Source organism: Zonotrichia albicollis, chromosome 34 (assembly GCF_047830755.1).
Source record: "Zonotrichia albicollis isolate bZonAlb1 chromosome 34, bZonAlb1.hap1, whole genome shotgun sequence".
Taxonomy (NCBI): Eukaryota; Metazoa; Chordata; class Aves; order Passeriformes; family Passerellidae; genus Zonotrichia; species Zonotrichia albicollis.
The window spans coordinates 2152242-2170441 of record NC_133852.1 but is presented as its reverse complement, the minus strand read 5'-3'; the positions used below and the strand labels follow the sequence as shown (position 1 = coordinate 2170441).

Sequence of the window (18200 nt, the reverse complement as noted above, 5' to 3'; positions counted from 1 at the left end):
TCTTTCCTTTTATTACAAATCTGTATCTCTGCCTCCCCTGACCCCCAAACCCCCCGCACCCCCCGTTTTGCCCCCTCAGGGGTAGAACCTTGCGGCCAGCAGCCCCAGGCGGTGGATGTTCCTGTGCAGCACGGCGTGCAGCACCGCCAGGTGTTTGCTGAGGTCGCCGTCCCTGCCGAAGTCCCTGCGGAACACGCCCAGCTCGGGCTGGAAGGTGAATTTCTGGGGCAGGGGGCTGTTCTCGCGCAGGTAGCCCCACACGCTGAGCAGCAGCAGGTGCACCTCGAACGGCGCCAGCTCGGGGAACAGCTCGTGCATGTTGCCCAGCACGGGGGGCAGCAGCGAGCCCTCGGCCAGCAGCGCCACGAGGGCGCAGGACGCGCGCAGGTGCCAGGGCGAGGCGCCCGTGCTGGGGTCCCTGCAGGCGTCCCAGTGCGCCACCAGCCCGGCCAGGAGCCCGCGGAGCAGCACGGAGCAGTAGCACAGCGCGGGGTGCCCGCCGGCCACGAGCCGCAGCAGTGGGAACAGCAGTGGGTGCTGCCGGAAGCGCCGCAGGATGCGCAGGTCCCGCTCCACCGTGGCCCGGGCCAGCTCCTCGGGCGGCCAGGCCAGCTCGGCGCCCGCGGCCTCGGGGCACACGGCCTCCACAAGCGCTGCCGCCACCCGCCTTGGCGGCCTCGGCGGGGCCGGAGCCGCGGCAGCAGCGCAGCAGGAGGCTCAGGAAGGTCTGCGTGTTGCGGTTCAGCTCCTCGGGGCTGCGCTGGCCCAGCCCAGCGTGCGGTTTGAGCCCGCGGCCGATGACGCCGGCGTGGAACACGGACCAGACGCCGCCCGCCGTGGTGAGGCCGGCGGTGAAGCACTGGTTGGTGTCCAGCAGTGACACCGGCGGCGGTGCCGGGGCGGCCTCGGGGCCCGGCGGGTCCGCGCTGCCCCCGAACAGCTCGGCGTTGTGCCCGCCCAGCGCGCCCTCCACCAGCTGCGCCAGCACGGCCTTGGCGGCCGCGGGGCTGACGGCGCTGAGCCGCGCCAGCAGCCTCACCCCGGGTGCCAGAGCGGCGGCGTCGCCCCGGCGCAGCCCCGCGAAGAAGCCGCGCACGGCGGCGCGCACGGCGGGCAGCAGGTGCGCGGGGGGCAGCACGCGGGGCAGCGGGCACGCCGCCAGCAGCCGGCACGCCGCCTCCGCCACCTCGGCACGCGGGTGCAGCAGCAGCTGCGCCAGGTCCGGCAGGTGCCGCGCCAGCGCCGCGCCCAGCGCCGCGTCCCCAGGCTCGCCGTCGTCGCCGCGCGGCTGCAGCAGCAGCGAGAGGTTGCGCAGGAGCTGCGCCAGCTGCGGCTCGGGCAGGCGGCCGGCGTGGATCTGCGCCACGGCCGCGGCCACGGCGGCGGGCAGTGGGTCGGGCAGCACGGCGCGCAGCCCCGCGTGCAGTTGCGGCGCCAGCGCCAGCTCTTCGGGCGTGCGCGCCAGCGCCAGCAGGTAGAACAGCGCCTCGGCCGCGCCGTGCGGGGCCGAGTGCACGGCCAGCAGCGCCAGCAGCTGGTGTTGCCACAGGCAGCGGCGCCGCTCCAGCCGCAGCGTGTCCTGGCACAGCTCCCGCACGTGCGGCCGCAGCGCCTCCAGGAAGGGCACCGGACGCGCCGGGCACTCGGCCAGGCTGGCAGAGCTGCGCGAGTGCACCAGCTTCTGCAGGTGCAGCAGCAGCAGCTGCAGCAGGCGCTCGCAGGCCTCGCGCACGCCCTCGTGCAGCGCCGGGCCCGGCGCCGTGATCACCGAGGCAGGCGCGGCCGTGGCCAGCAGGAAGCGCAGGGTGCGCAGCGCCCCCGCCGAGGTGTGGCACAGCAGGTGCACCACCACGCCCACCACGCCTTCCAGCTCGTCCCGGGGCACCGAGGAGAAGTGCTGGTGCAGCTGGTTGAGCACCGGCGGCTTGAGGGAGTCCACCAGCTCAGGGGACACGGCGGCCAGCAGTGCCGGCGACATGAGCGCCAGCTGCAGCAGGAAGGGCACCGTGGCCTTGTGGTGCTCGCGGGGCGAGCCCAGGCTCTCGTGGAACATCCGCAGCAGCTCCTGCTTGATGCTGCCGGCGTGCCGCGAAGCCAGGTGGCCCAGGATGCCCACCACCGAGGCGATCTTGGGCACGCGCTTGTCGCCCCGCCGTGCCTGCGGCCTCGGCGCCGCCGTGCGCGCAGAAATCCTTGAGGCCGCAGGACAGCACGCGGCTGATGATGGTGCCGGGGAAGGAGGAGCCCACGTGCGCCACCACCCAGTCGAAGTGCGGCGAGTGCTGCACCGACGTGTCCAGCAGCGCGTCCACGCACGCGTCGGGGCAGCTGCCCACCATGGCGGCCAGGCACTGGCTGTAGATGTCCAGCAGCGCCCGCGTGGCCGGGCACGCCATCCACAGCTGCAGCAGCTCGTTGAGGCTGGCGGCGGGCGGCACGCCGGGCCGGTTGGCGTACTTGCTGCTCAGCTGTCCCATCAGCTCGCTGGCCCACGCGGCCACGCCAGGCGCCCACGCCCGCGGGTTGGCGGCCACCAGCTCGGCCAGGGCCCGGCGTGCCTCCTGCAGCACCTCGGCGCCAGGCGTGGCCTTGGGGGCGGGCCCGGGGGCGGGGCTCTCGCGCTGCAGCAGGTGCTGGCACACCTGCTCGTCGAAGAGGCCGCGAAGGTGCTGCAGGGCGGCGTGGCGGGCGGGCGGCAGGCAGCGCAGCAGGCGCAGGGCGCAGCGGGCGTGGGCCGGGGGCGACAGCGGGGTACCCTGGACGGGGTCCAGCCCGCTCAGGAACGCCTTCACCTCCTGGGACAGCTCCTGGGCGCTGGGGACAGAGGGGAAATGGGGTTAGAATGGCTTAAAATGGGGAAAAACGGGGTTAAAATGTGAATAAAATGGGTTAAAATGGGACACGGGGTCCAGCCCGCTCAGGAATGCCTTCACTTCCTGGGACAGCTCATGGGCACTGGGGAGAGGAGAAATGGGTTAAAATGGGGTGAAATTGGGAAAAATGTGAATAAAATGAGGTAAAAATTGGAATAAAATGGCTTAAAATAGCGGTAAAATGGGTTAAAAGAGATTTTAAATGGTTAAAAAGGGGTTAAAGCGGGGTTAAAATAGGCTTTAAAAAATTTAAAACGGGTTAAAAAGGAGGTGAGCGAGACTCCCAGAGGAGTGAGGGAAGGGGAGGGGGGGGGCTCCAACTGGGGGGGACAACGGCGGGATGGGGGAACCGGAGGGGAACCGAGGGTCGGGTCCGATTCCGGGGGTCTCTGAGGGGCGGGACCGGTTCCAGCTCCGGGGGTCGCCGCTCCCATCCCCGGGGAGGTCCCGCCGTCCTCCCCTCCCCACCCCGCGCTGCCCCGCTCCCTCGGGCTGTCCCGGTGTTCCCGTTTTCCCCCCGGTACCTGAGCGGCGGCCGGGGGGGGCTGGCGGCGCCGGGGGGGTCGCACAGCGCCATGATGGCGGCGGCGGCCGGGCCGGGCGGCTGCGCATGCGTTGAAAGAGTCCAGCACCGGAAATTCCCCCCGCCCCTGCGGCCCCGCGCCTTGGTTCCGCCCCTCTCGCGGCGTCACCGTGAAAAGGGTCCCCCTGGGGGGGGACTGGGAGGGGCTGGGGGGACTGAGGACTGGGATTTGGGACACTGGTGCCAAACTGGGGACACTGGGAGGGACTGGTTTTATTGCTTTTTAGTGGCTTTCACTGTTTTTCCTGGAGCTGCTTTTTTCTTGGACCAGTTTTTACTGCTTTTTACTGGGTTTTTTGCCGATTTTTTCTGTTTTTTACGGATTTTTACTGGTTTTACTGGTTTTTACTCTTTTTTACTGGGAGGACCCGGGGGGCGGGGTTCGCGATCCGCGCGGGAGGTGGGCGTGGCTCGCGCGCCGCTGCTCGGCCCAGTCCGTGACGTCATATATTCGAGCACGTGACGTCATCGCTGTGCGCCGCGGGAGGAGCGCGCGGGACGGCGCCGGTCGGTGGGGGAGGGATCTCGGGGGTGGGGGAGGGGCTGCCCCGGGTGGGGGAGGGGTCCGAGGGGCGGGGCCCACTGCGGCCCAGCTTGGGGGAGGGGCGGGCCCAGTTTGGGTTGGGGTGGGGGGCAATGATCCCAGTATGGCCCAGTCTGGGCTCAGGGGCTCCCAGTATGGAGTCAGCGTGTCCCTGACAGCAGCTCTGGGGACATTTGGGCCCATTTTGGGGCCATTCGGTGACGTTTGTGCCGTCCCTCAGCCATGAGCAGTGACCTGGACGTGTTTGTGGGGAACACGACACTGATCGATGAGGAGGTGTACCGGCTGTGGCTGGACGGACACTCAGGTATGGCAGGGACACACCTGGGGACATTGGGGGACACGCCTGGGACACACCTGAGCACACCTGGGGGACATTTGCTGTCCCCAATATCTCCAATGTCCCCAGGTGTCCCCAGTGGCCGCGGCCGTGGCCCGGCAGCTCCGCGGCGGTGTGCTCGAGCGCGAGGGGACGTCGGTGGCCGTGTCCCTGTCCCCAGTGTCCCCAATGTGTCCCCACTGTCCCCAGTGGCCGAGGCGGTGGCCCGTCGCCTGCGGGGCGGGGTCCTCGAGCGCGAGGGGACGTCGGTGGCCGTGCTGCAGAGCGACACCCGCGACCACTACAGAACGTTCCAGATGCTGGAGCGGCTCCTGCACGCCCCGCCCCGGCTGCTGCAGCAGCTGCTGTTCCAGATCCCCCCCGAGAGACAGGCCCTGCTCGTGCAGAGGTACAAACCGGGATAAACTGGGACAGACTGGGAGGGACTGGGGGGGGACTGGGAGCACTGGGAGCTGGTTTTCTCCTAATTTCTCCCCCATTTTTGGGGTTTTTCCCTCACTTGTTCCCCATTTTTGAGGTTTTCTCTTAGTTTTTATGGTTTTCCTCCCTATTTTTGGGTTTTTTTCCCTGCTTTTATGTTTTTCCATAATTTGTCCCCATTTTGGGGGTTTTCTCTCCCCTTTTTTGGCATTTTCTCACAGTTTTGGGGTTTTTTGCCCCCCCCCCCAGGTACTACGCCTTCGACGAGGCGCTGGCCCGGGAGCTGCTGGGCAAGAAACTCTCCAAGGGCACCAAGAAGGAGCTGGACGAGGTCAGCGCCCGCACCGGGGTGGGGATCCGCAGCTGCCGCCGCCAGGTGCGCCCTGAAAACAGGGAAAAACACCCCAAAAATGGGGGGGAAACCCAAAAAACTGGGGGAAAACCCCCAAAATGGTGAGCCCTGAAACGGGGAGAGAAAAAACACAAAAATCTCGGGGAAAAATACCCCAAAAACTGGGAAAATCCCAAAGATGGGGGTCTGGGGCGTTGCACCTGGGGGTGCTTTGGGGCGCTGACCCCCTCTGTCCCCCCAGTTTGACAACTTCAAGAGGGTTTTGGGGTCTGGGGGGTGGGGGGTCCTGGGCAGGTTTTGGGGTCTGGGGGGGCCCTGGGGGTGTTTTTGAGGCGCTGACCCCCCCCTGTCCCCCCAGTTTGACAACTTCAAGAGGGTTTTCAAGGCGGTGGAGGAGCTGCGGGGGCCCCTGGCCGAGAACATCCAGCAGCTTTTCCTGCTGCCCCCCGCCCTGGCACGGTGAGGAGGGGCACTCTGGGGGTCTGGGGGGGTCCTGGGGGGGTCTCTGGGCTTGGGGGGGCTTTCAGGGCCCCACAAATGCTCCCGTGGTTGGGGGGGTTTGCCCCATTTTTTCCCCTCAGAACACAACCGCCATTGTGTTCTTTGGGTTTTGGGGGTATTTGGGGTTTGTGGGGGACGTTTTGGGGGATATTTAGGGTTTTGGGATTTGTGGGGGGTGTCTAGGGGATGTTTTGGCGTGCCCTGACCCCCCATTTTCCCCACCAGGGACTACGCCGCCATCGTGTTCTCTGGGATTTGGGGTTTGTGGGAGAGGTTTTGGGGTTTTTTGGGGTGCCCTGACCCCCCTTTCTCCTCCAGGGACTACGCCGCCATCGTGTTCTTCGCCAACAGCCGCTTCGAGACGGGCAAGAGGCGCCTGCAGTTCCTGAGCTTCGGGGACTTCGCCGCCTGCGCACAGAGCATGATGGCCCACTGGAGCCAGGGGGCTTTGGGTACCCAAAAACACCAAAAACACCCCAAAAAAACCACCCCAAAAACCCCAAAATCCCCAGAGCATGATGGCCCACTGGAGCCAGGGGGCTTTGGGTACCCAAAAATGCCCATGGGGTCCCTGTGACCCCATGACCCCGGTGACCCTGCTGACCCTGTCCCTGTGACCCCATGACCCCGCTGACCATGATGTCCCCACTGTGTCCCCACAGCCCCTGAAGCAGCCGATCCCGACGGGGACCTGCCCAAGTCGTTCCTGCAGGACCTGAAGGAGCTGAAGGTGCTGGTGAGCGACAAGGACCTGCTGGACCAGCACAAGAGGTGACACCGGGGACAGGGACGGGGGACAGGGGACAGGGACACCCCTGGGGACACCCCTGGGACGGGGATAGGCCTGGGAGGGAGACAGGGACAGGGACAGGGACAGGGACGGGGACGGGGATGGGAGGGGAGGGGACAGGACAGGGACACCCTGGGATGGGGACTGGGACACCCCTGGAATGGAGGCCCCGATTTTGGGGGGTCCCTGGGTGGGGGTCCCGATTTTGGGGGGGGTTCCTGGGTGGGGGTCCCGATTTTTGGGGGGGGGTCCCTGGGTGGGGGTCCCGGTTTTGGGGGTCCCCAGCCCCCCCAACCTCTCCCTCCCCCAGCCTGGTGTGCTCAGCCCTGCGGGGGAAGATCTCGGTCTACAACGAGCTCGAGGCCAATTTCAAGGTGAATCCCCCCCAAAACGGGGGGTCCTCGGTGGGGGGAGGGGTTCTCAAAGCCCACGGGGGCTGCTGGAAGGGGGAGGGGCTCCCCCAAAATCCTGGGACCCCCCAAAATCCCGGGGACGCCCCCGTGCACATTTGTGGGGGAGGTTGGGTGGGAGGGGAGGGAATTTAGGGGGTCCCCAACACCCCCGCTGGGTTTCTCCTGGCTCTGGGGGTCCCCAGTTCCCCCCCCGGGTCTGGGGGTCCCTGACACCCCCCGTGCCCCCCCAGGCTCTGTCGCGGGCCCTGGTGAACGTGGGGGGGAAGCTGACCCACGCCCGTGACGTGCGCGACTTCTTCGTGGACCTGGTGGAGAAGGTGAGGGGCACCCCAAAAACCACACCCCCAAATTGGAACCCAGAACCCCCCCGGGGACCCCCCTGGAGTGGGACCCCCCCAGATCCAGGTGGGTTTTTGGGGTCCCCCCAGGTGATCGAGCCGTGCCGCTCCGACAAGTGGAGCCCGGGGGACCTGAGGCTCTTCCTGACGCACTACACGGCAGCACCCCGAAACCTGCCGGGGTTCAGGTGAGCCCCAAAACCCAGAAACCCCCTAAAACACCCCAGAAACCCCCCGTAAATCACCCCAAATCACCCTGAAACCTGCCGGGCTTCAGGTGGGACCCCAAACCCAGGAACTCCCCAAATCTCCCCCCAGGAGCCTTTAGGGGAGCCCCAAAGCCACCTAGAACGGGGCTGGGGTTGGTTTGGAGCTCCGGGGGTGTTCCCTAAAAGCGAGGGATCCCCCAGATCCCATTTGTGCCCCCCAAAAATCCCAAAATTTAATTTCTGCCTGTTCTGCAGGCACCAAGCGCTGTGGGAGCGCTACATGGCCGCCATCAGCGCCTGCCTGCTGCGCATGTACCACGACTGACCCCAAACTGCACCCCAAAAATGGGGACAGCCTCAAGAGCTGCACCCCAAACTGCACCCCTGAAACGGACACAGCCCCAAAAACGGCGTCCTGAGGATGCGGCGCCCCTGGGAAAGGAAAGGATCCAGAACCTGCAATGACCCCAAAATGGGGGTACCCCAAAAGCTGAAGATACCCCAAAAGCTGCGCTTGGGCAGCCTCCAAATATGGGACCCCAAAAAGGACAGGAAATGTGAAAACCCAACGGGCCGAGGATGGAGCATCAGCACCCCAAAATTTGGGTGTTTGGGGAACCTGCAGGAAAGGACCCCAAGCACCAGGACACCCCAAACCTGGGACACCCCAAATCTCAAGGAGCAGCAGCGGCAGTGCCCCAAAAATTGGGACATTGGGAACAGGGAGACACCAAAAAAGAGGGGACCCCCAAATCCGGGACTCCCCAAACCAGGGGTGCCCCTCCCGTGTGACCCCAAAAATTGGGGTGGGGGTGCAATAAAGAGCCGGAATCGAGGCTGAGGTTGGGCCGTTTGTCGGGGGGGGGGGGTCCCCAAAATATTGGGTTTGGGGTGGGAAGGGCAGAATTTGGGGAGGGGTCCCAAAATGTCAGCGGGGTCCCTAAAATCTGGAAATGGGGAGAGGGAGGGGGGAGGCCCCAGGTTGTGGGGAGGGGGGAAGAGGGGGGGAGCACTGGGGTGGGGGGAGGGGCTTTCCCGCGCTCCGGGGCCAATTTTGGGGAGGGGGCGGAGCTTTTGAGCCTGGGGGCGGGGCCAGAGCTGAGCAGGGTGAGTGAGGCCGCAGGGGCTTCGGGGGGGGGGTCCTGCGGGGGGCTCACACCCCATCCCCCCCCTCTGCGGTGCCCCTGCGGACGCCCCTCCCCCACAAAGACGCCCCTCCCTCCCCCCCGGAGCCCAGAGGGGCCTTTGGAGGGGGGGGGGATGGATTGGGGGGAGGTCCCGGACCCTCCGGGGGGTCGCGGAGTTGGGGGTGACCCCGTGCCCTCCCCCAGCGCCATGGGCCCCCCCGCGCTGCTCTTCCTCCTCCTCCTCTCGCTCGGCGCCAGCGTGGCCCCCGCGGCCCCCCCGGACCTGGAGGAACCCGAGGATTACGCGGTGGGGAAGGGGAGATCGGGGGGGCGGGGCGTGGGGGGGGTCCTGACCCCTCCCCAAACCTTCCTGCCCCTCCCCCAACACCTGAACCCCCTCCCCAAAAACTCCTCGGCCCCTCCCCAAACTTCGGGAGCCGCTGTGGGGGAGGGGCTGGGGCGGGGCGGGGGGGTCGGGGGGGGTCGGGGGCTGGTTTTGGGGGGGTCGGGGGTGGTTGGGGGGGTGACCCCCTCTCGCCCCCCCCAGGAGTGCAGCGATGGTTACGAGTGGGACCCCGAGACCGAGCACTGCAAAGGTGGGTGAGGGGATGGTGGGGTTTGGGGGGGTCCGAGGGGTTTGGGGGTCCCGGCGTCCGTGGGAGGCGCTCGGGGGTGATTTTGGGGGGGTTGGTGCTCCCTGGGGGCTTTGGGGGGTCCGGGGCAGAGTTTGGGGGGTCCCGGGCAGAGTTTTGGGGATGGGTTCCCCTCTCGGGCCGTGTTCTGGGTCGGGGTCTCCCCTCTCAGGCTGTTTTTTGGGGGGGGTTCCATGGCCCCTCTCGGGCAGTGTTTTTGTCGGGGTCTCCCCTCTCAGGCTGTTTTTTGGGGGGGTTCCATGGCCCCTCTCGGGCAGTGTTTTGGGTCGGGGTCTCCCCCCTGACGCCCCCCTCGCCCCCCAGACGTGGACGAGTGCGCGGTGGGGTCCCCGCCGCCCTGCCGGGGCTCCATGAAGTGCCTGAACCATTTCGGGGGGTACCTGTGCCTGCCCCGCTCGGCCGCGCTGCTCAGCCCAGGGCCCGGCCCCGGCCCCGCCCCGCCCCCCGCCCCGCCCCCGCCCGCCCCGGCCCCGCCCCCCGACGGCCGCTGCCCGCCCGGCTTCGGCCCCGCCCCCGACGGCACCTGCGCAGGTAAAGGGGGCGGGGCCTGCGGAGGAGGGGGGGGCTTGGGTGGATGCAAATTGGTGGGCGGGGTGGAAAGGGGTGTGGTTATGTACATGCAAATCAGTGGGCAAGGTGGAAAGGGGTGTGGTTAGGTGGATGCAAATTGGTGGGTGGGGAGGGGGGCGTGGTAATATGGATGCAAATCAGTGTTCGGGGCTGCGGGAAGGGGCGTGGTTATGGAGTTCCCCATTTCAGGGGGATTCCCCAGGGTCAGGGTCCCCATTTCGGGGGAGTTTCCCCATTTCGGGGGTCCCCATTTCGGGAGTCCCTGTCTCCCCCTCCTCCTGTGCCCCCCCTCCAGACGTGGACGAGTGCGCGGGGCCCCCCCCGTGCCGGCCCAGCCAGGAGTGCATCAACGTCCGGGGGGGCTTCGAGTGCCGCTGCCCCCCCGGGTACCGGCACCGGGACACCGAGTGCGTTGGTCAGTGCGGGGGGAATGGGGGGGGTCTGGGGGGGTTTGGGGGGATTTGGGTGGAATGGGGGGGTTTGGGGGGGGGGGGTTCAGCTGAAGGGGGCTGTGGGGATCCCTGGTGTGGGTGGCTGTGGCTCCCAGGGGTGTTCACGGGCTAGTTTCGGGTTGGTTTGGGGGTGAATTTGGGCGTTTTTGGCGCAGACGAGGACGAGTGCCAGTTCCGCTGGTGCCAGCACAGCTGCGCCAACTCCCCCGGCGCCTTCTCCTGCCGCTGCCACCCCGGCTTCAGCCTCGGCCCCGACGGCCGCTCCTGCCTCGGTCAGAGCCCCCCCCAGCCCCGCCGGGACCCCTCCCCGGCCCTGCCGGGGGTCCGGGGGCGGGTGAGGCCCCCCGACCCCGCCTCAAGCCCCGGGGTGTCCCTGTGCCCGCAGACGTGGACGAGTGCTCGATGGGCGCCCGCTGCTCCCAGCGCTGCCTCAACACCTTCGGCTCCTTCCGCTGCCGCTGCCGCGCCGGCTTCGCCCTGGGCCCCGACGGGCACCGCTGCCTCGGTAAGCCACGCCCCCCGCGTCCGGGACACGCCCACTGGGTAAATGGACCCGCCCCCTAGGGTCTGGATAAATGGGCACGCCCACCGTAGCAGGGACACACCCACCACGGCCGGGACACACCCAGCAGGGTCGGGGTAAATGGACACGCCCACCGGGGTCGGGACACGCCCAGCTGGCCTGGACACTCTGCCCGCCCCGGGGGTCTCGCCAAGGTTTTTCTGTGCCCCCCCCGGGGGTCTCACCTCTCTCTCTTCTCCCCTCCCCGACCCCGGGGGTCTCTCTCTCTGTGCCCCCCTCACCCGGGGGTCTCACGGGGGTCTCTCTCTTTGTCCGCCCCGGGGTCTCAGACGTGGACGAGTGCCGAGGGGGGGTCCGGTGCCAGCACCGCTGCCAGAACCTCCCGGGGGGCTTCAGCTGCGTCTGCCCCCCCGGCTACACCGAGGAGGAGGGGCTCTGCAAGGGTAGAGGGGCTGGGGACTGTTTGGGGGGGCTCTGCAAGGGTAGGGGGGCTCGGGGGTTTTGGGTAGGGTTTGGGATCCTGAGGGGGAGCTCCGCCGGGGTAGGGGGCGCTGGGGAGGGGTTGGGGGAGATTTGGGGGATGATGGGGGTCTCTGGGGCTGTTTGGGGGGGTTTAGGGTGGGTTTTGGAGGTTTGGGGGGACTGGGGTGGGGTTTGGGGGGGCTCTGGGAGGGCTTGGGGGGATTTTAGGGGGAGTTTGGGAGTTTTGGGGGGCTTTGCGGCCGTTGGGGACTGGGGGGCACCAGGGTAGTGGGGGAGCCGTCTGTGGGGGGTGGGGGGGCTCTGGGCACCTTTGAGGGGCTTTGGGGGGCTCTGGGACTCTGGGATTGGTTTGTGGGAGATGGGGGACACTGAGGGGGGGGGTCTCAGCCCCCTTCCTCCCCCCCCAGACCGGGACGAGTGCTCAGAGGGCTCCCACGGCTGCGGGGGGGCCCAGAGCTGCCTGAACACCTTCGGTGGGCACCTGTGCGTGCCCCGGGAGCTCTGCCGGGGGCCCTACGCCCCCCACCCCCTAAAGAACGGGTACGGACCTCTCCACACCCCCCAAAATCCGGGGGGGCTCCCCCTCACCCACCCTGGCGGGGCTCCTGGCAGTTTTGGGGGTCTCAGCTTTGGGGGCCCCCCCTCAATTCTCTATTTTGGGCCCCCCAGGACCTGCGTGTGCCCCGGGGGGGTCCCGGGCTGCGCCCCCCGCCCCCGCTGGCTCCTGCATCGGTTCCTGGCGCTACCAGAGACCCCCGAGGCGCCCACTGGGATCTTCCAGCTCCGGCACCCCCCGGTCGGCGACCCCCAAAGGCTGCGGCTGCGGGGGGGGCCCCCCCGGGACCTTCCGGCTGCGGGTACGGGGAGAGGGGGGGGCGATGGGAGGGGGCGCTCTGGGGGGGTTTGGGGTCTTTGGTGTCTCTGGCTGTATTTGGGGAGGGGGCTCCAGGGTATTTTGGGGGGTCTCTGGGCATCTCTGGGGTCTCTTTGGTGTCTCTGGCTGTATTTGGGGAGGGGTCTCCGGGGTATTTTGGGGGGGGGGGCGTTAGGTGAGAATTTGGGGTTCATTCGGGCGGAATTGATGTCTCAGTGTGTGGCCCCGCTTCCCCGCAGGCGCTGACCAATCACAGCTCGCTGCTGGAGCTCGTGCGCCCCCTGGCGGGCCCGCGGCAGCTGCTGCTGGAGGTGGAGCTTCTGCGCCCGGGGCCACGCCCAACGCCCGAGGCCACGCCCCTCAGCACAGAGGGACCGCCCCCCGGCCCCTGGGACCAGCCCCCTCCCACTGGGCGGTGCCTGGCTTTGCTCCGCCTCCATCTGTCAGTGGGGGCCCACCCATTCTAGGTGGGGGGAAATCCCCAAAAATCCACTGGGAACGCCAAAAAAGCCACTGGGACCCCCTGAAATCCACTGGGACCCCCCAAAATCCCCCCAGGATCCCCCAAAAATCCACGGGGACCCCCAGAAATCCACTGGGACCCCCCAAAATCCCTCAGGACCCCCCAAAACTCCACTGGGACCCTCAGAAATCCACTGGGACCCCCGAAAAATTCCACTGGGACTTCCCCAAAATCCCCAGGACCCCCAAAATCCCCCCAGGACCCCCAAACCCTCCCTGGGACCCCCAAAAAATGCACTGGGACCCCCCAAACCCCCCAGGCCCCCCAAACTGTGCCCTGGCACCCCCAAAGAACCCCCAGGGACCCCAAAAAATTACTGGGACCCCCAGTATGGGGGCAAAGAACGAATGTCCTGGTCAGTTTGGTGTGCTGGGAACTGGGAGGGACTGGGACAAACTGGGATGAACTGGAGGGGCACTGGGAGGGACTGGGGGCAACTGAGGAGGGACTGGAGTTACAGGACAAACTGGGAGGCACTGGGAGGAAATTGGGGAGAACTGGGGAGGGACTGGGAGGAACTGGGGGGAACTGGAGAAACTGGGACAAACTGGGAAGGGACTTGGGAGGGACTGGGATGAACTGGGGGGAACTGGTGCCCCCCAAGGACCACACCGACGCTTCTGCCTCCCCCTCCACAAAGAGGCACCCTTTATTTGCCCCGCCCAACCGCGGAAGCTCCGCCCCCAGCGGGGGCGTGGTCAGTGCCCCACCCGCACGTGGGGGTTGTTGAGCGGCTCGAGGGCGGGGTCGGCGTCGGCCACGCCCCTGGCCAGGCTGGCCAATAGGATCAGGAGCAGCGCGAAGGCCGCGGCCCCGCCCAGGCACAGCGCCAGCAGGGGGCGCTGCGAGAGCGCGCGGGGGCGGCACCTGCGGGGGGGGCACAGGGTGGGGGGGGGCACAGAGGGACCCCGAGAGATCCCCAGGGACCCCCAAAGGAACCCCCAAAGAGATCCCCAAATGGAACCCCAATTGGTGCCCAATGGGACCTCCAGAGGAACCCCATGACCCCCCCACAAGGGACCCCCCAATGGGACCCCAATTGTGCCCAGAGGGACCCCCCAAAAGGGACCCCAGGGGTGCCCAAAGGGAGCCCATGACATCCCCAGAGGACCCTGAATGACCCCCCAAAGTGCCCCCCAGAAGGATTCCATGACCTCCCCTAAAACGACTGCAATTGACCCCCACAAAGGGACCCCCAGCCCCCCCAGGGGAGCCCCAAACCCCAGCCGGGAAGCCCCCAGACCCACCCCAGCCCCAGGGCAGCCCCCAGACCCCATTGCAGTCCCCAGACCCCACTGCAGCCCCCAGACCCACCTGAACCCCGGGGGCAGCCACGCCCGGGGTCTCCTCCGATATTTTTTCTCCTCCTCGTGGTCGGGGGGTCTCCAGGGCTCGCGACCCCCCAGGGGCTTGCGGGGGGCGGAGCCTGGGCAGAGGGGGCGGAGCGACCCTGAAGCCCCGACCCCCAAAATGCCCAGTGTGGGGGGGTCCCAGCCCCAGCAGTCCCTGCAGTCCTTGCAGCCCCCAGACTCACCCAGCTCCCCCCAAAGCCCCCATACTCACTCCACCCCCCTGGCCCACTCAGCTCCCCCCAAAGCCCCCAGACCCACCCCAGCCCCTTCTGAAGCCCCCAAACCCACCCCAGCTCCCCCTGAAGCCCCCAGACTCACCCAGCTCCCCCCGAAGCCCCCAGACTCACCCGCGTGCAGCGTCGGGGTCTCCCCTCCCCCCATGTGCACCACGGCGTGGGGGCTGGGGGAGCTTGGGGGGGGCTCCGGGGGGGTCACGGGGGCTGTGGGGGCAGAATTGGGGTTGGGGGCTGCCCAGGGGAGTCTCTGGGGTGGTTTTGAGGGTCCTGGGATGGTTTTGGGGATCCTGGGGTGGTTTTGGGGTCCCAGGGTGGGTTTTAGGGGTCTTTGGGGTAGTTTTGGGGTCCTGGGGTGGTTTTGGGGCCCCTGGGGTGTTTTGGGGTCCCAGGGTGGTTTTTGGGGGTCCCTGGGGTGTTCTGAGGGCTTGGGGGCTGTTCCTGGGGGTGTTTTTGGGGTCCTTGGGGTGGTTTTGGGATCCCAGGGGGTGTTTTTGGAGATTCTGGGGGTGTTTTGGGGGTCCAGGGGCTGTTCTTGGGGTGGTTTTGGGGTCTCCCCTCACCATCCCAGCCCCTGTCTGGCTCCGGGCATGTCTCAGGCTCCGGCGGCGCCTCCGAGTCCTCGATCTGGGGGGAGATTGGGGGGTGTCAAGGGGGTCTGGGGTCTCTCAGGGGTCACTCTGTGGGTCTGGGGTCTCTCAGGGTCACTCACCAATGGCAATCCCAGCCCAGGCCGGGCCCAGGCCGCTGTACAGAGCCATGGGGCCCTGCAGGCTGGGGGGGCTCACTGGGGGTCTGGGGGCTCTGGTCACTCAGGGCTCACTCACCAATGGCAGTCCCAGTCCGGGCCGGGCCCAGGCCGCTGTCCGGAGCCGCGCCCGCAGCGCCTCGGCCACGGGGCCCTGCAGGTTGGGGGGGGGGGAACAGCGCCCCCCCGCACTGGGGGCAGCGGTGCCCGGCGGGGGCCGTGTGGGGAGGCAGCGCCCGAGCCCACCCCGACAGGCAGGGCCAGTGAAACACATCTGGGGGGAAAATGGGGGGTCAGGGCACACCCAGGAACCCCCTGGAATGCCTCCAGATCACTCCCAGCCTTCCCTGGAGCCCCCCCAGGCCCCCAGACCCCCCAAAGCTCCCCAGACCGCCCCAAATCCCCTCAATTCTCCACCCACCGTAGCAGAGCAGGCGCACGGTGTCCCTGTCCCCCAGCGGTGCCTGGCACAGCGGGCACTGCGGGCTGTAGTCGCTGTCCTGCAGCCACTGCAGGTACGAGCGCACGATGCACTGCGGGGACAGGGGGGGTCAGCGCCGAGGAGCCCCCCCCCCGGAGCTCCCCGGGACCCCCCAGAGCCCCCAGCCTCACCTTGGGGTGGGCACTGACCAGGCAGCTCTCGCAGACGTTGACGCGGTGCTCGAAGCAGAAGAGCGTGGTGACGCGGCGCTTGGGGCACTTGCACAGCCCCATGGCGGCCTGGGGGGGCTGGAAATGAAATGTGGGGGGGGGGGTCCTGGGGAAGAGTGGTGATGCATCGCTTGAGGCACTTACACAGCCCTATGGCGGCCTGGGGGAAAATGGGGGGGGTCTGGGAGGCTGAGGGGGTCCTGGGGGACTAGGGAGGGCTGAATTGGGGGGGGAGGGACGGTCTCGGGGGGCTGGGGCCCTCCTTGGCCACGAGAACATCCAGGACCCCTCCCCAGAAGAAGACCCCAAGACCCCCCCGCAGGAGAAGCCCCCAGGACCCCTCTCGCCCTCTCCTGCTGCCTGAGACCCCTCAGGAACCTCCGGGACTCCCCAGAGTCCCCCGCACACCAAGGGGACACCGCAAAGCCGCGCCCGGCGCTCCCCAGGATCCCCCAGTCCCTCCTGGAGCCCCCAGTCCCTCCTGGAGCCCCCAGACCCTCCAGGAGCCCCCCAGACCCCCCCAAATTTCGCCCCCCCTCCGCCCCCCACTCACACGTTCCTATGGCGACGCGCTGCCCCGCTGGCGCTTCCGGGTGCGTCGCGTCCTGGTGGCGTCACCGGCCGCCGCCGCGCGGCCACTCCCAACATGGCCGCTCCCCGTGCCTGCCGCGGCGCGCGGCGCGCGGCGATTACGCCACTTCCGGCAGTTCGAACCGCCATGGCGGGAGCTGGTGGCGGGCGGCGCTCGGCGGGGGCGACCCCGAGGGGTGAGAGGGGGTCCCGGGAGGGTCTGGGGTGTCCCCGAGGGGTGAGGGGGGGTCCTGGCGGGACTTGGGGGAGTCCCGAGGTGGGTCTGAGGGACACCTGGGTGGTCCTGGGAGCGTCCGGGGGGGTCCGGGGGCTCTGGGGGGTTTCTAGGAGGCTCGGGGGGCTCCCGGGGGTCCCGCCCCCCCGTCACTCCCTCCCATCTCCCCCTCCCCAATTCACAGTGACTCGGAACAGCTCCCTGCGCTCGGTGGTCTCGGAACCACGGGGGGGCCGGAGCCCCCGGGACCCCCCGAAACCCCCGGAACCGCAGCCTCGTGAGTGGGGACCTGGGGGGGGCTGGGGGGGCACCAAGGGGTGGGGGAGTGTCCTGGAGGGGTCTCGGAGCTGGGGAGGTTTTGGGGGGGTCCCAGGCCGGGTTTTGCGGGGGTGGGGTCTCGGGGCAGCTCTCAGACCCCTCCCCTCCCCCACAGGACTTTGAGCGACCCCGACGGAGCCCCCGGGTGAGTTAGGGGAGGGGTGGGGGGGGGGGGGTGAGGGGGGGTCCTGGTGATCCCAGGACCCCTCCCCACACTGAACCCCCCTCCCCCCCTCTGCCCCTCTCCCACAGCTGCAGAGCCAGAAGGAGAACGGCCCCTGCGCCCCCTCCCCCGTCTGTACCGCCCCCTCCCCCTCCTGCGCCCCCTCCCCCACCCGTGCTGCCCCCTCCCCCCCGCCCTCCCCCCCTCCCCTCCCCCCTCCCCCGTGTCCGTCGCTCCTACAGCCGCCTGGAGGGGGGGGCGGGGGGGCTCAGCCCGCGGGGGGGGCTCCCCCTGAGCCCCCTCCCCCTCAACGTGCCCCTCATCCCCCGCGAGCCCCTTTCCCCCCCGCCCCCCCAGATCCCCCCCCTCGGCCTTCCCGGCATCGGCCCCGCCCCCCCCGAGCGCAGGAGGAAGAGGAAGGTGACGCCCATCGACGTGAGTGACACCCCCGGGACCCCCCCACAGCCCCCAGGGACCCTCCCCGGGACTCCCCCACTGCTGGGACCCCCCCACAGCCCCCCGGGACCCCCACACTGCTGGGACCCCCAGGGACCCTCCCTAACCCAGGAACCCTCCCCATGCCACTGAGACCCCCAGGGACCCCCCCTGCCCCCTTGGACCCTCCTGATCCCCATTTCCCCCCACAGAGCCAACACTGCCCCAGCCCCCCCGGTTTCTCCCCCTGACCTTCCCATTCCCCTTGCCCTGCTGCTCCCGGCACCCCCCCAGTGCCCCACAGACCCCCCCACAGACGCCCCCTGACCCCCCATCTGTGCCCCCCCCAGGTGTCGGAGCTGGAGGCCTGGGCCGCCTCCATTGCCCACAGACCCTCCCTGACCCCCATTCCCCCGCATTTCCCCCTGTGTCCCCAGTGCCCCACAGCCCCCCACAGATCCCCCCTGTCCCCCCGACTCCCCATCTCCCCCTCTTTCCCCCCCAGGTGTCGGAGCTGGAGGCCTGGGCCGCCTCCATGAACGCGCTCTTCGAGGAGGCCGAGCGTTTCCACCTGGTCGTGGAGTGACCCCAGACCCCCAGAGACCCCTGGAGACCCCCAGAGACCCCCAGAGACCCTCAAGAGCTCAAGAGACCCCCAGGAGATCCCCGGGAGAGCCCCCCAAGACACCTGGAGACCCCTGGAAAGCCCCAAGAGCTCAGGAGACACCTGGAGACCCTCATGGGACCCCCGACCCCCCCCAGTGTGTGAGACCCCCCCCCCCAAGTGTGGGACCCTTCCCACATGTGAGGTGAGACCCCCCCCGGATTTTTGGGACCCTCTCGCGTACGCCCCCCGCCCCCGTTTGTTGTTTTTTCGTCAATAAATTCGGTGTTTTCCGTGGCCTAGCTGTGTAATGACGCAGTTTG

The 18200-nt window shown here is 68.4% G+C and overlaps 5 protein-coding genes across 9 annotated transcripts; 3 read left to right on the top strand and 2 right to left on the bottom strand.

The window, feature by feature from the left end:
* Nucleotides 1-45: 45 nt before the first annotated feature.
* Nucleotides 46-3557, bottom strand: INTS5 (integrator complex subunit 5). Its single transcript, XM_074531135.1, is given in 4 exon segments — nucleotides 46-663; nucleotides 665-2147; nucleotides 2149-2814; nucleotides 3398-3557. Coding segments are annotated over 4 exon segments (2790 nt in total). The 5' UTR covers nucleotides 3451-3557; the 3' UTR covers nucleotides 46-75.
* A 131-nt stretch (nucleotides 3558-3688) lies between these two features.
* On the top strand, nucleotides 3689-8198 carry FIBP (FGF1 intracellular binding protein). 2 transcript variants are annotated; one of them, XM_074531143.1, is made up of 11 exons: nucleotides 3689-3963; nucleotides 4221-4307; nucleotides 4530-4728; nucleotides 5010-5136; nucleotides 5471-5571; nucleotides 5839-6065; nucleotides 6276-6384; nucleotides 6714-6777; nucleotides 7047-7133; nucleotides 7245-7342; nucleotides 7619-8198. In XM_074531143.1, the coding sequence occupies exons 2-11, from the start codon at nucleotides 4223-4225 to the stop codon at nucleotides 7686-7688; spliced, it is 1167 nt and encodes a 388-aa protein (XP_074387244.1). In that variant the 5' UTR covers nucleotides 3689-3963; nucleotides 4221-4222; the 3' UTR covers nucleotides 7689-8198. The 2 variants fall into 2 exon arrangements, with proteins under 2 accessions (XP_074387244.1, XP_074387245.1); XM_074531144.1 differs by lacking the exon at nucleotides 3689-3963 and having other exon boundaries at nucleotides 4056-4307; nucleotides 5932-6065.
* Nucleotides 8199-8414: 216 nt separating this feature from the next.
* On the top strand, nucleotides 8415-13199 carry LOC141726345 (EGF-containing fibulin-like extracellular matrix protein 2). Of its 3 annotated transcripts, XM_074531136.1 has the most exons (11): nucleotides 8415-8470; nucleotides 8695-8797; nucleotides 9038-9086; nucleotides 9447-9674; nucleotides 10009-10128; nucleotides 10321-10437; nucleotides 10551-10670; nucleotides 11018-11131; nucleotides 11579-11711; nucleotides 11841-12028; nucleotides 12285-13199. In XM_074531136.1, exons 2-11 carry the CDS (start codon nucleotides 8699-8701, stop codon nucleotides 12971-12973), a joined length of 1857 nt encoding a protein of 618 aa, XP_074387237.1. In that variant the 5' UTR covers nucleotides 8415-8470; nucleotides 8695-8698; the 3' UTR covers nucleotides 12974-13199. The 3 variants fall into 3 exon arrangements, with proteins under 3 accessions (XP_074387237.1, XP_074387239.1, XP_074387238.1); XM_074531138.1 differs by lacking the exon at nucleotides 9447-9674; XM_074531137.1 differs by lacking the exon at nucleotides 10009-10128.
* Nucleotides 13194-15630, bottom strand: ZFPL1 (zinc finger protein like 1). Its single transcript, XM_074531146.1, is given in 8 exon segments — nucleotides 13194-13435; nucleotides 13883-14018; nucleotides 14268-14360; nucleotides 14717-14780; nucleotides 14981-15073; nucleotides 15075-15175; nucleotides 15323-15434; nucleotides 15514-15630. Coding segments are annotated over 8 exon segments (870 nt in total). The 5' UTR covers nucleotides 15616-15630; the 3' UTR covers nucleotides 13194-13266.
* Nucleotides 15631-16113: 483 nt separating this feature from the next.
* CDCA5 (cell division cycle associated 5) lies at nucleotides 16114-18174 on the top strand. 2 transcript variants are annotated; one of them, XM_074531148.1, is made up of 5 exons: nucleotides 16114-16319; nucleotides 16542-16634; nucleotides 16791-16820; nucleotides 16928-17273; nucleotides 17779-18174. In XM_074531148.1, the coding sequence occupies exons 1-5, from the start codon at nucleotides 16114-16116 to the stop codon at nucleotides 17857-17859; spliced, it is 756 nt and encodes a 251-aa protein (XP_074387249.1). In that variant the 3' UTR covers nucleotides 17860-18174. The 2 variants fall into 2 exon arrangements, with proteins under 2 accessions (XP_074387249.1, XP_074387250.1); XM_074531149.1 differs by lacking the exon at nucleotides 16791-16820.
* Nucleotides 18175-18200: the final 26 nt, after the last annotated feature.

What these genes read in the sequence shown, in the direction of transcription:
- FIBP (XM_074531143.1), top strand. Translation starts at nt 4,223, where the DNA reads ATGAGCAGTGACCTGGACGTGTTTGTGGGGAACACGACACTGATCGAT. An exon ending in GTGGCTGGACGGACACTCAG is followed by an intron (nt 4,308 to 4,529) that starts GTATGGCAGGGA and finishes CACTGTCCCCAG; the next exon opens with TGGCCGAGGCGGTGGCCCGT. An exon ending in TCCGCAGCTGCCGCCGCCAG is followed by an intron (nt 5,137 to 5,470) that starts GTGCGCCCTGAA and finishes CTGTCCCCCCAG; the next exon opens with TTTGACAACTTCAAGAGGGT.
- LOC141726345 (XM_074531136.1), top strand. Translation starts at nt 8,699, where the DNA reads ATGGGCCCCCCCGCGCTGCTCTTCCTCCTCCTCCTCTCGCTCGGCGCC. An exon ending in CCCCGACGGCACCTGCGCAG is followed by an intron (nt 9,675 to 10,008) that starts GTAAAGGGGGCG and finishes CCCCCCCTCCAG; the next exon opens with ACGTGGACGAGTGCGCGGGG. An exon ending in CCCCACCCCCTAAAGAACGG is followed by an intron (nt 11,712 to 11,840) that starts GTACGGACCTCT and finishes TGGGCCCCCCAG; the next exon opens with GACCTGCGTGTGCCCCGGGG.
- CDCA5 (XM_074531148.1), top strand. Translation starts at nt 16,114, where the DNA reads ATGGCGACGCGCTGCCCCGCTGGCGCTTCCGGGTGCGTCGCGTCCTGG. An exon ending in ACCCCCGGAACCGCAGCCTC is followed by an intron (nt 16,635 to 16,790) that starts GTGAGTGGGGAC and finishes CCTCCCCCACAG; the next exon opens with GACTTTGAGCGACCCCGACG. An exon ending in GGAAGGTGACGCCCATCGAC is followed by an intron (nt 17,274 to 17,778) that starts GTGAGTGACACC and finishes TTTCCCCCCCAG; the next exon opens with GTGTCGGAGCTGGAGGCCTG.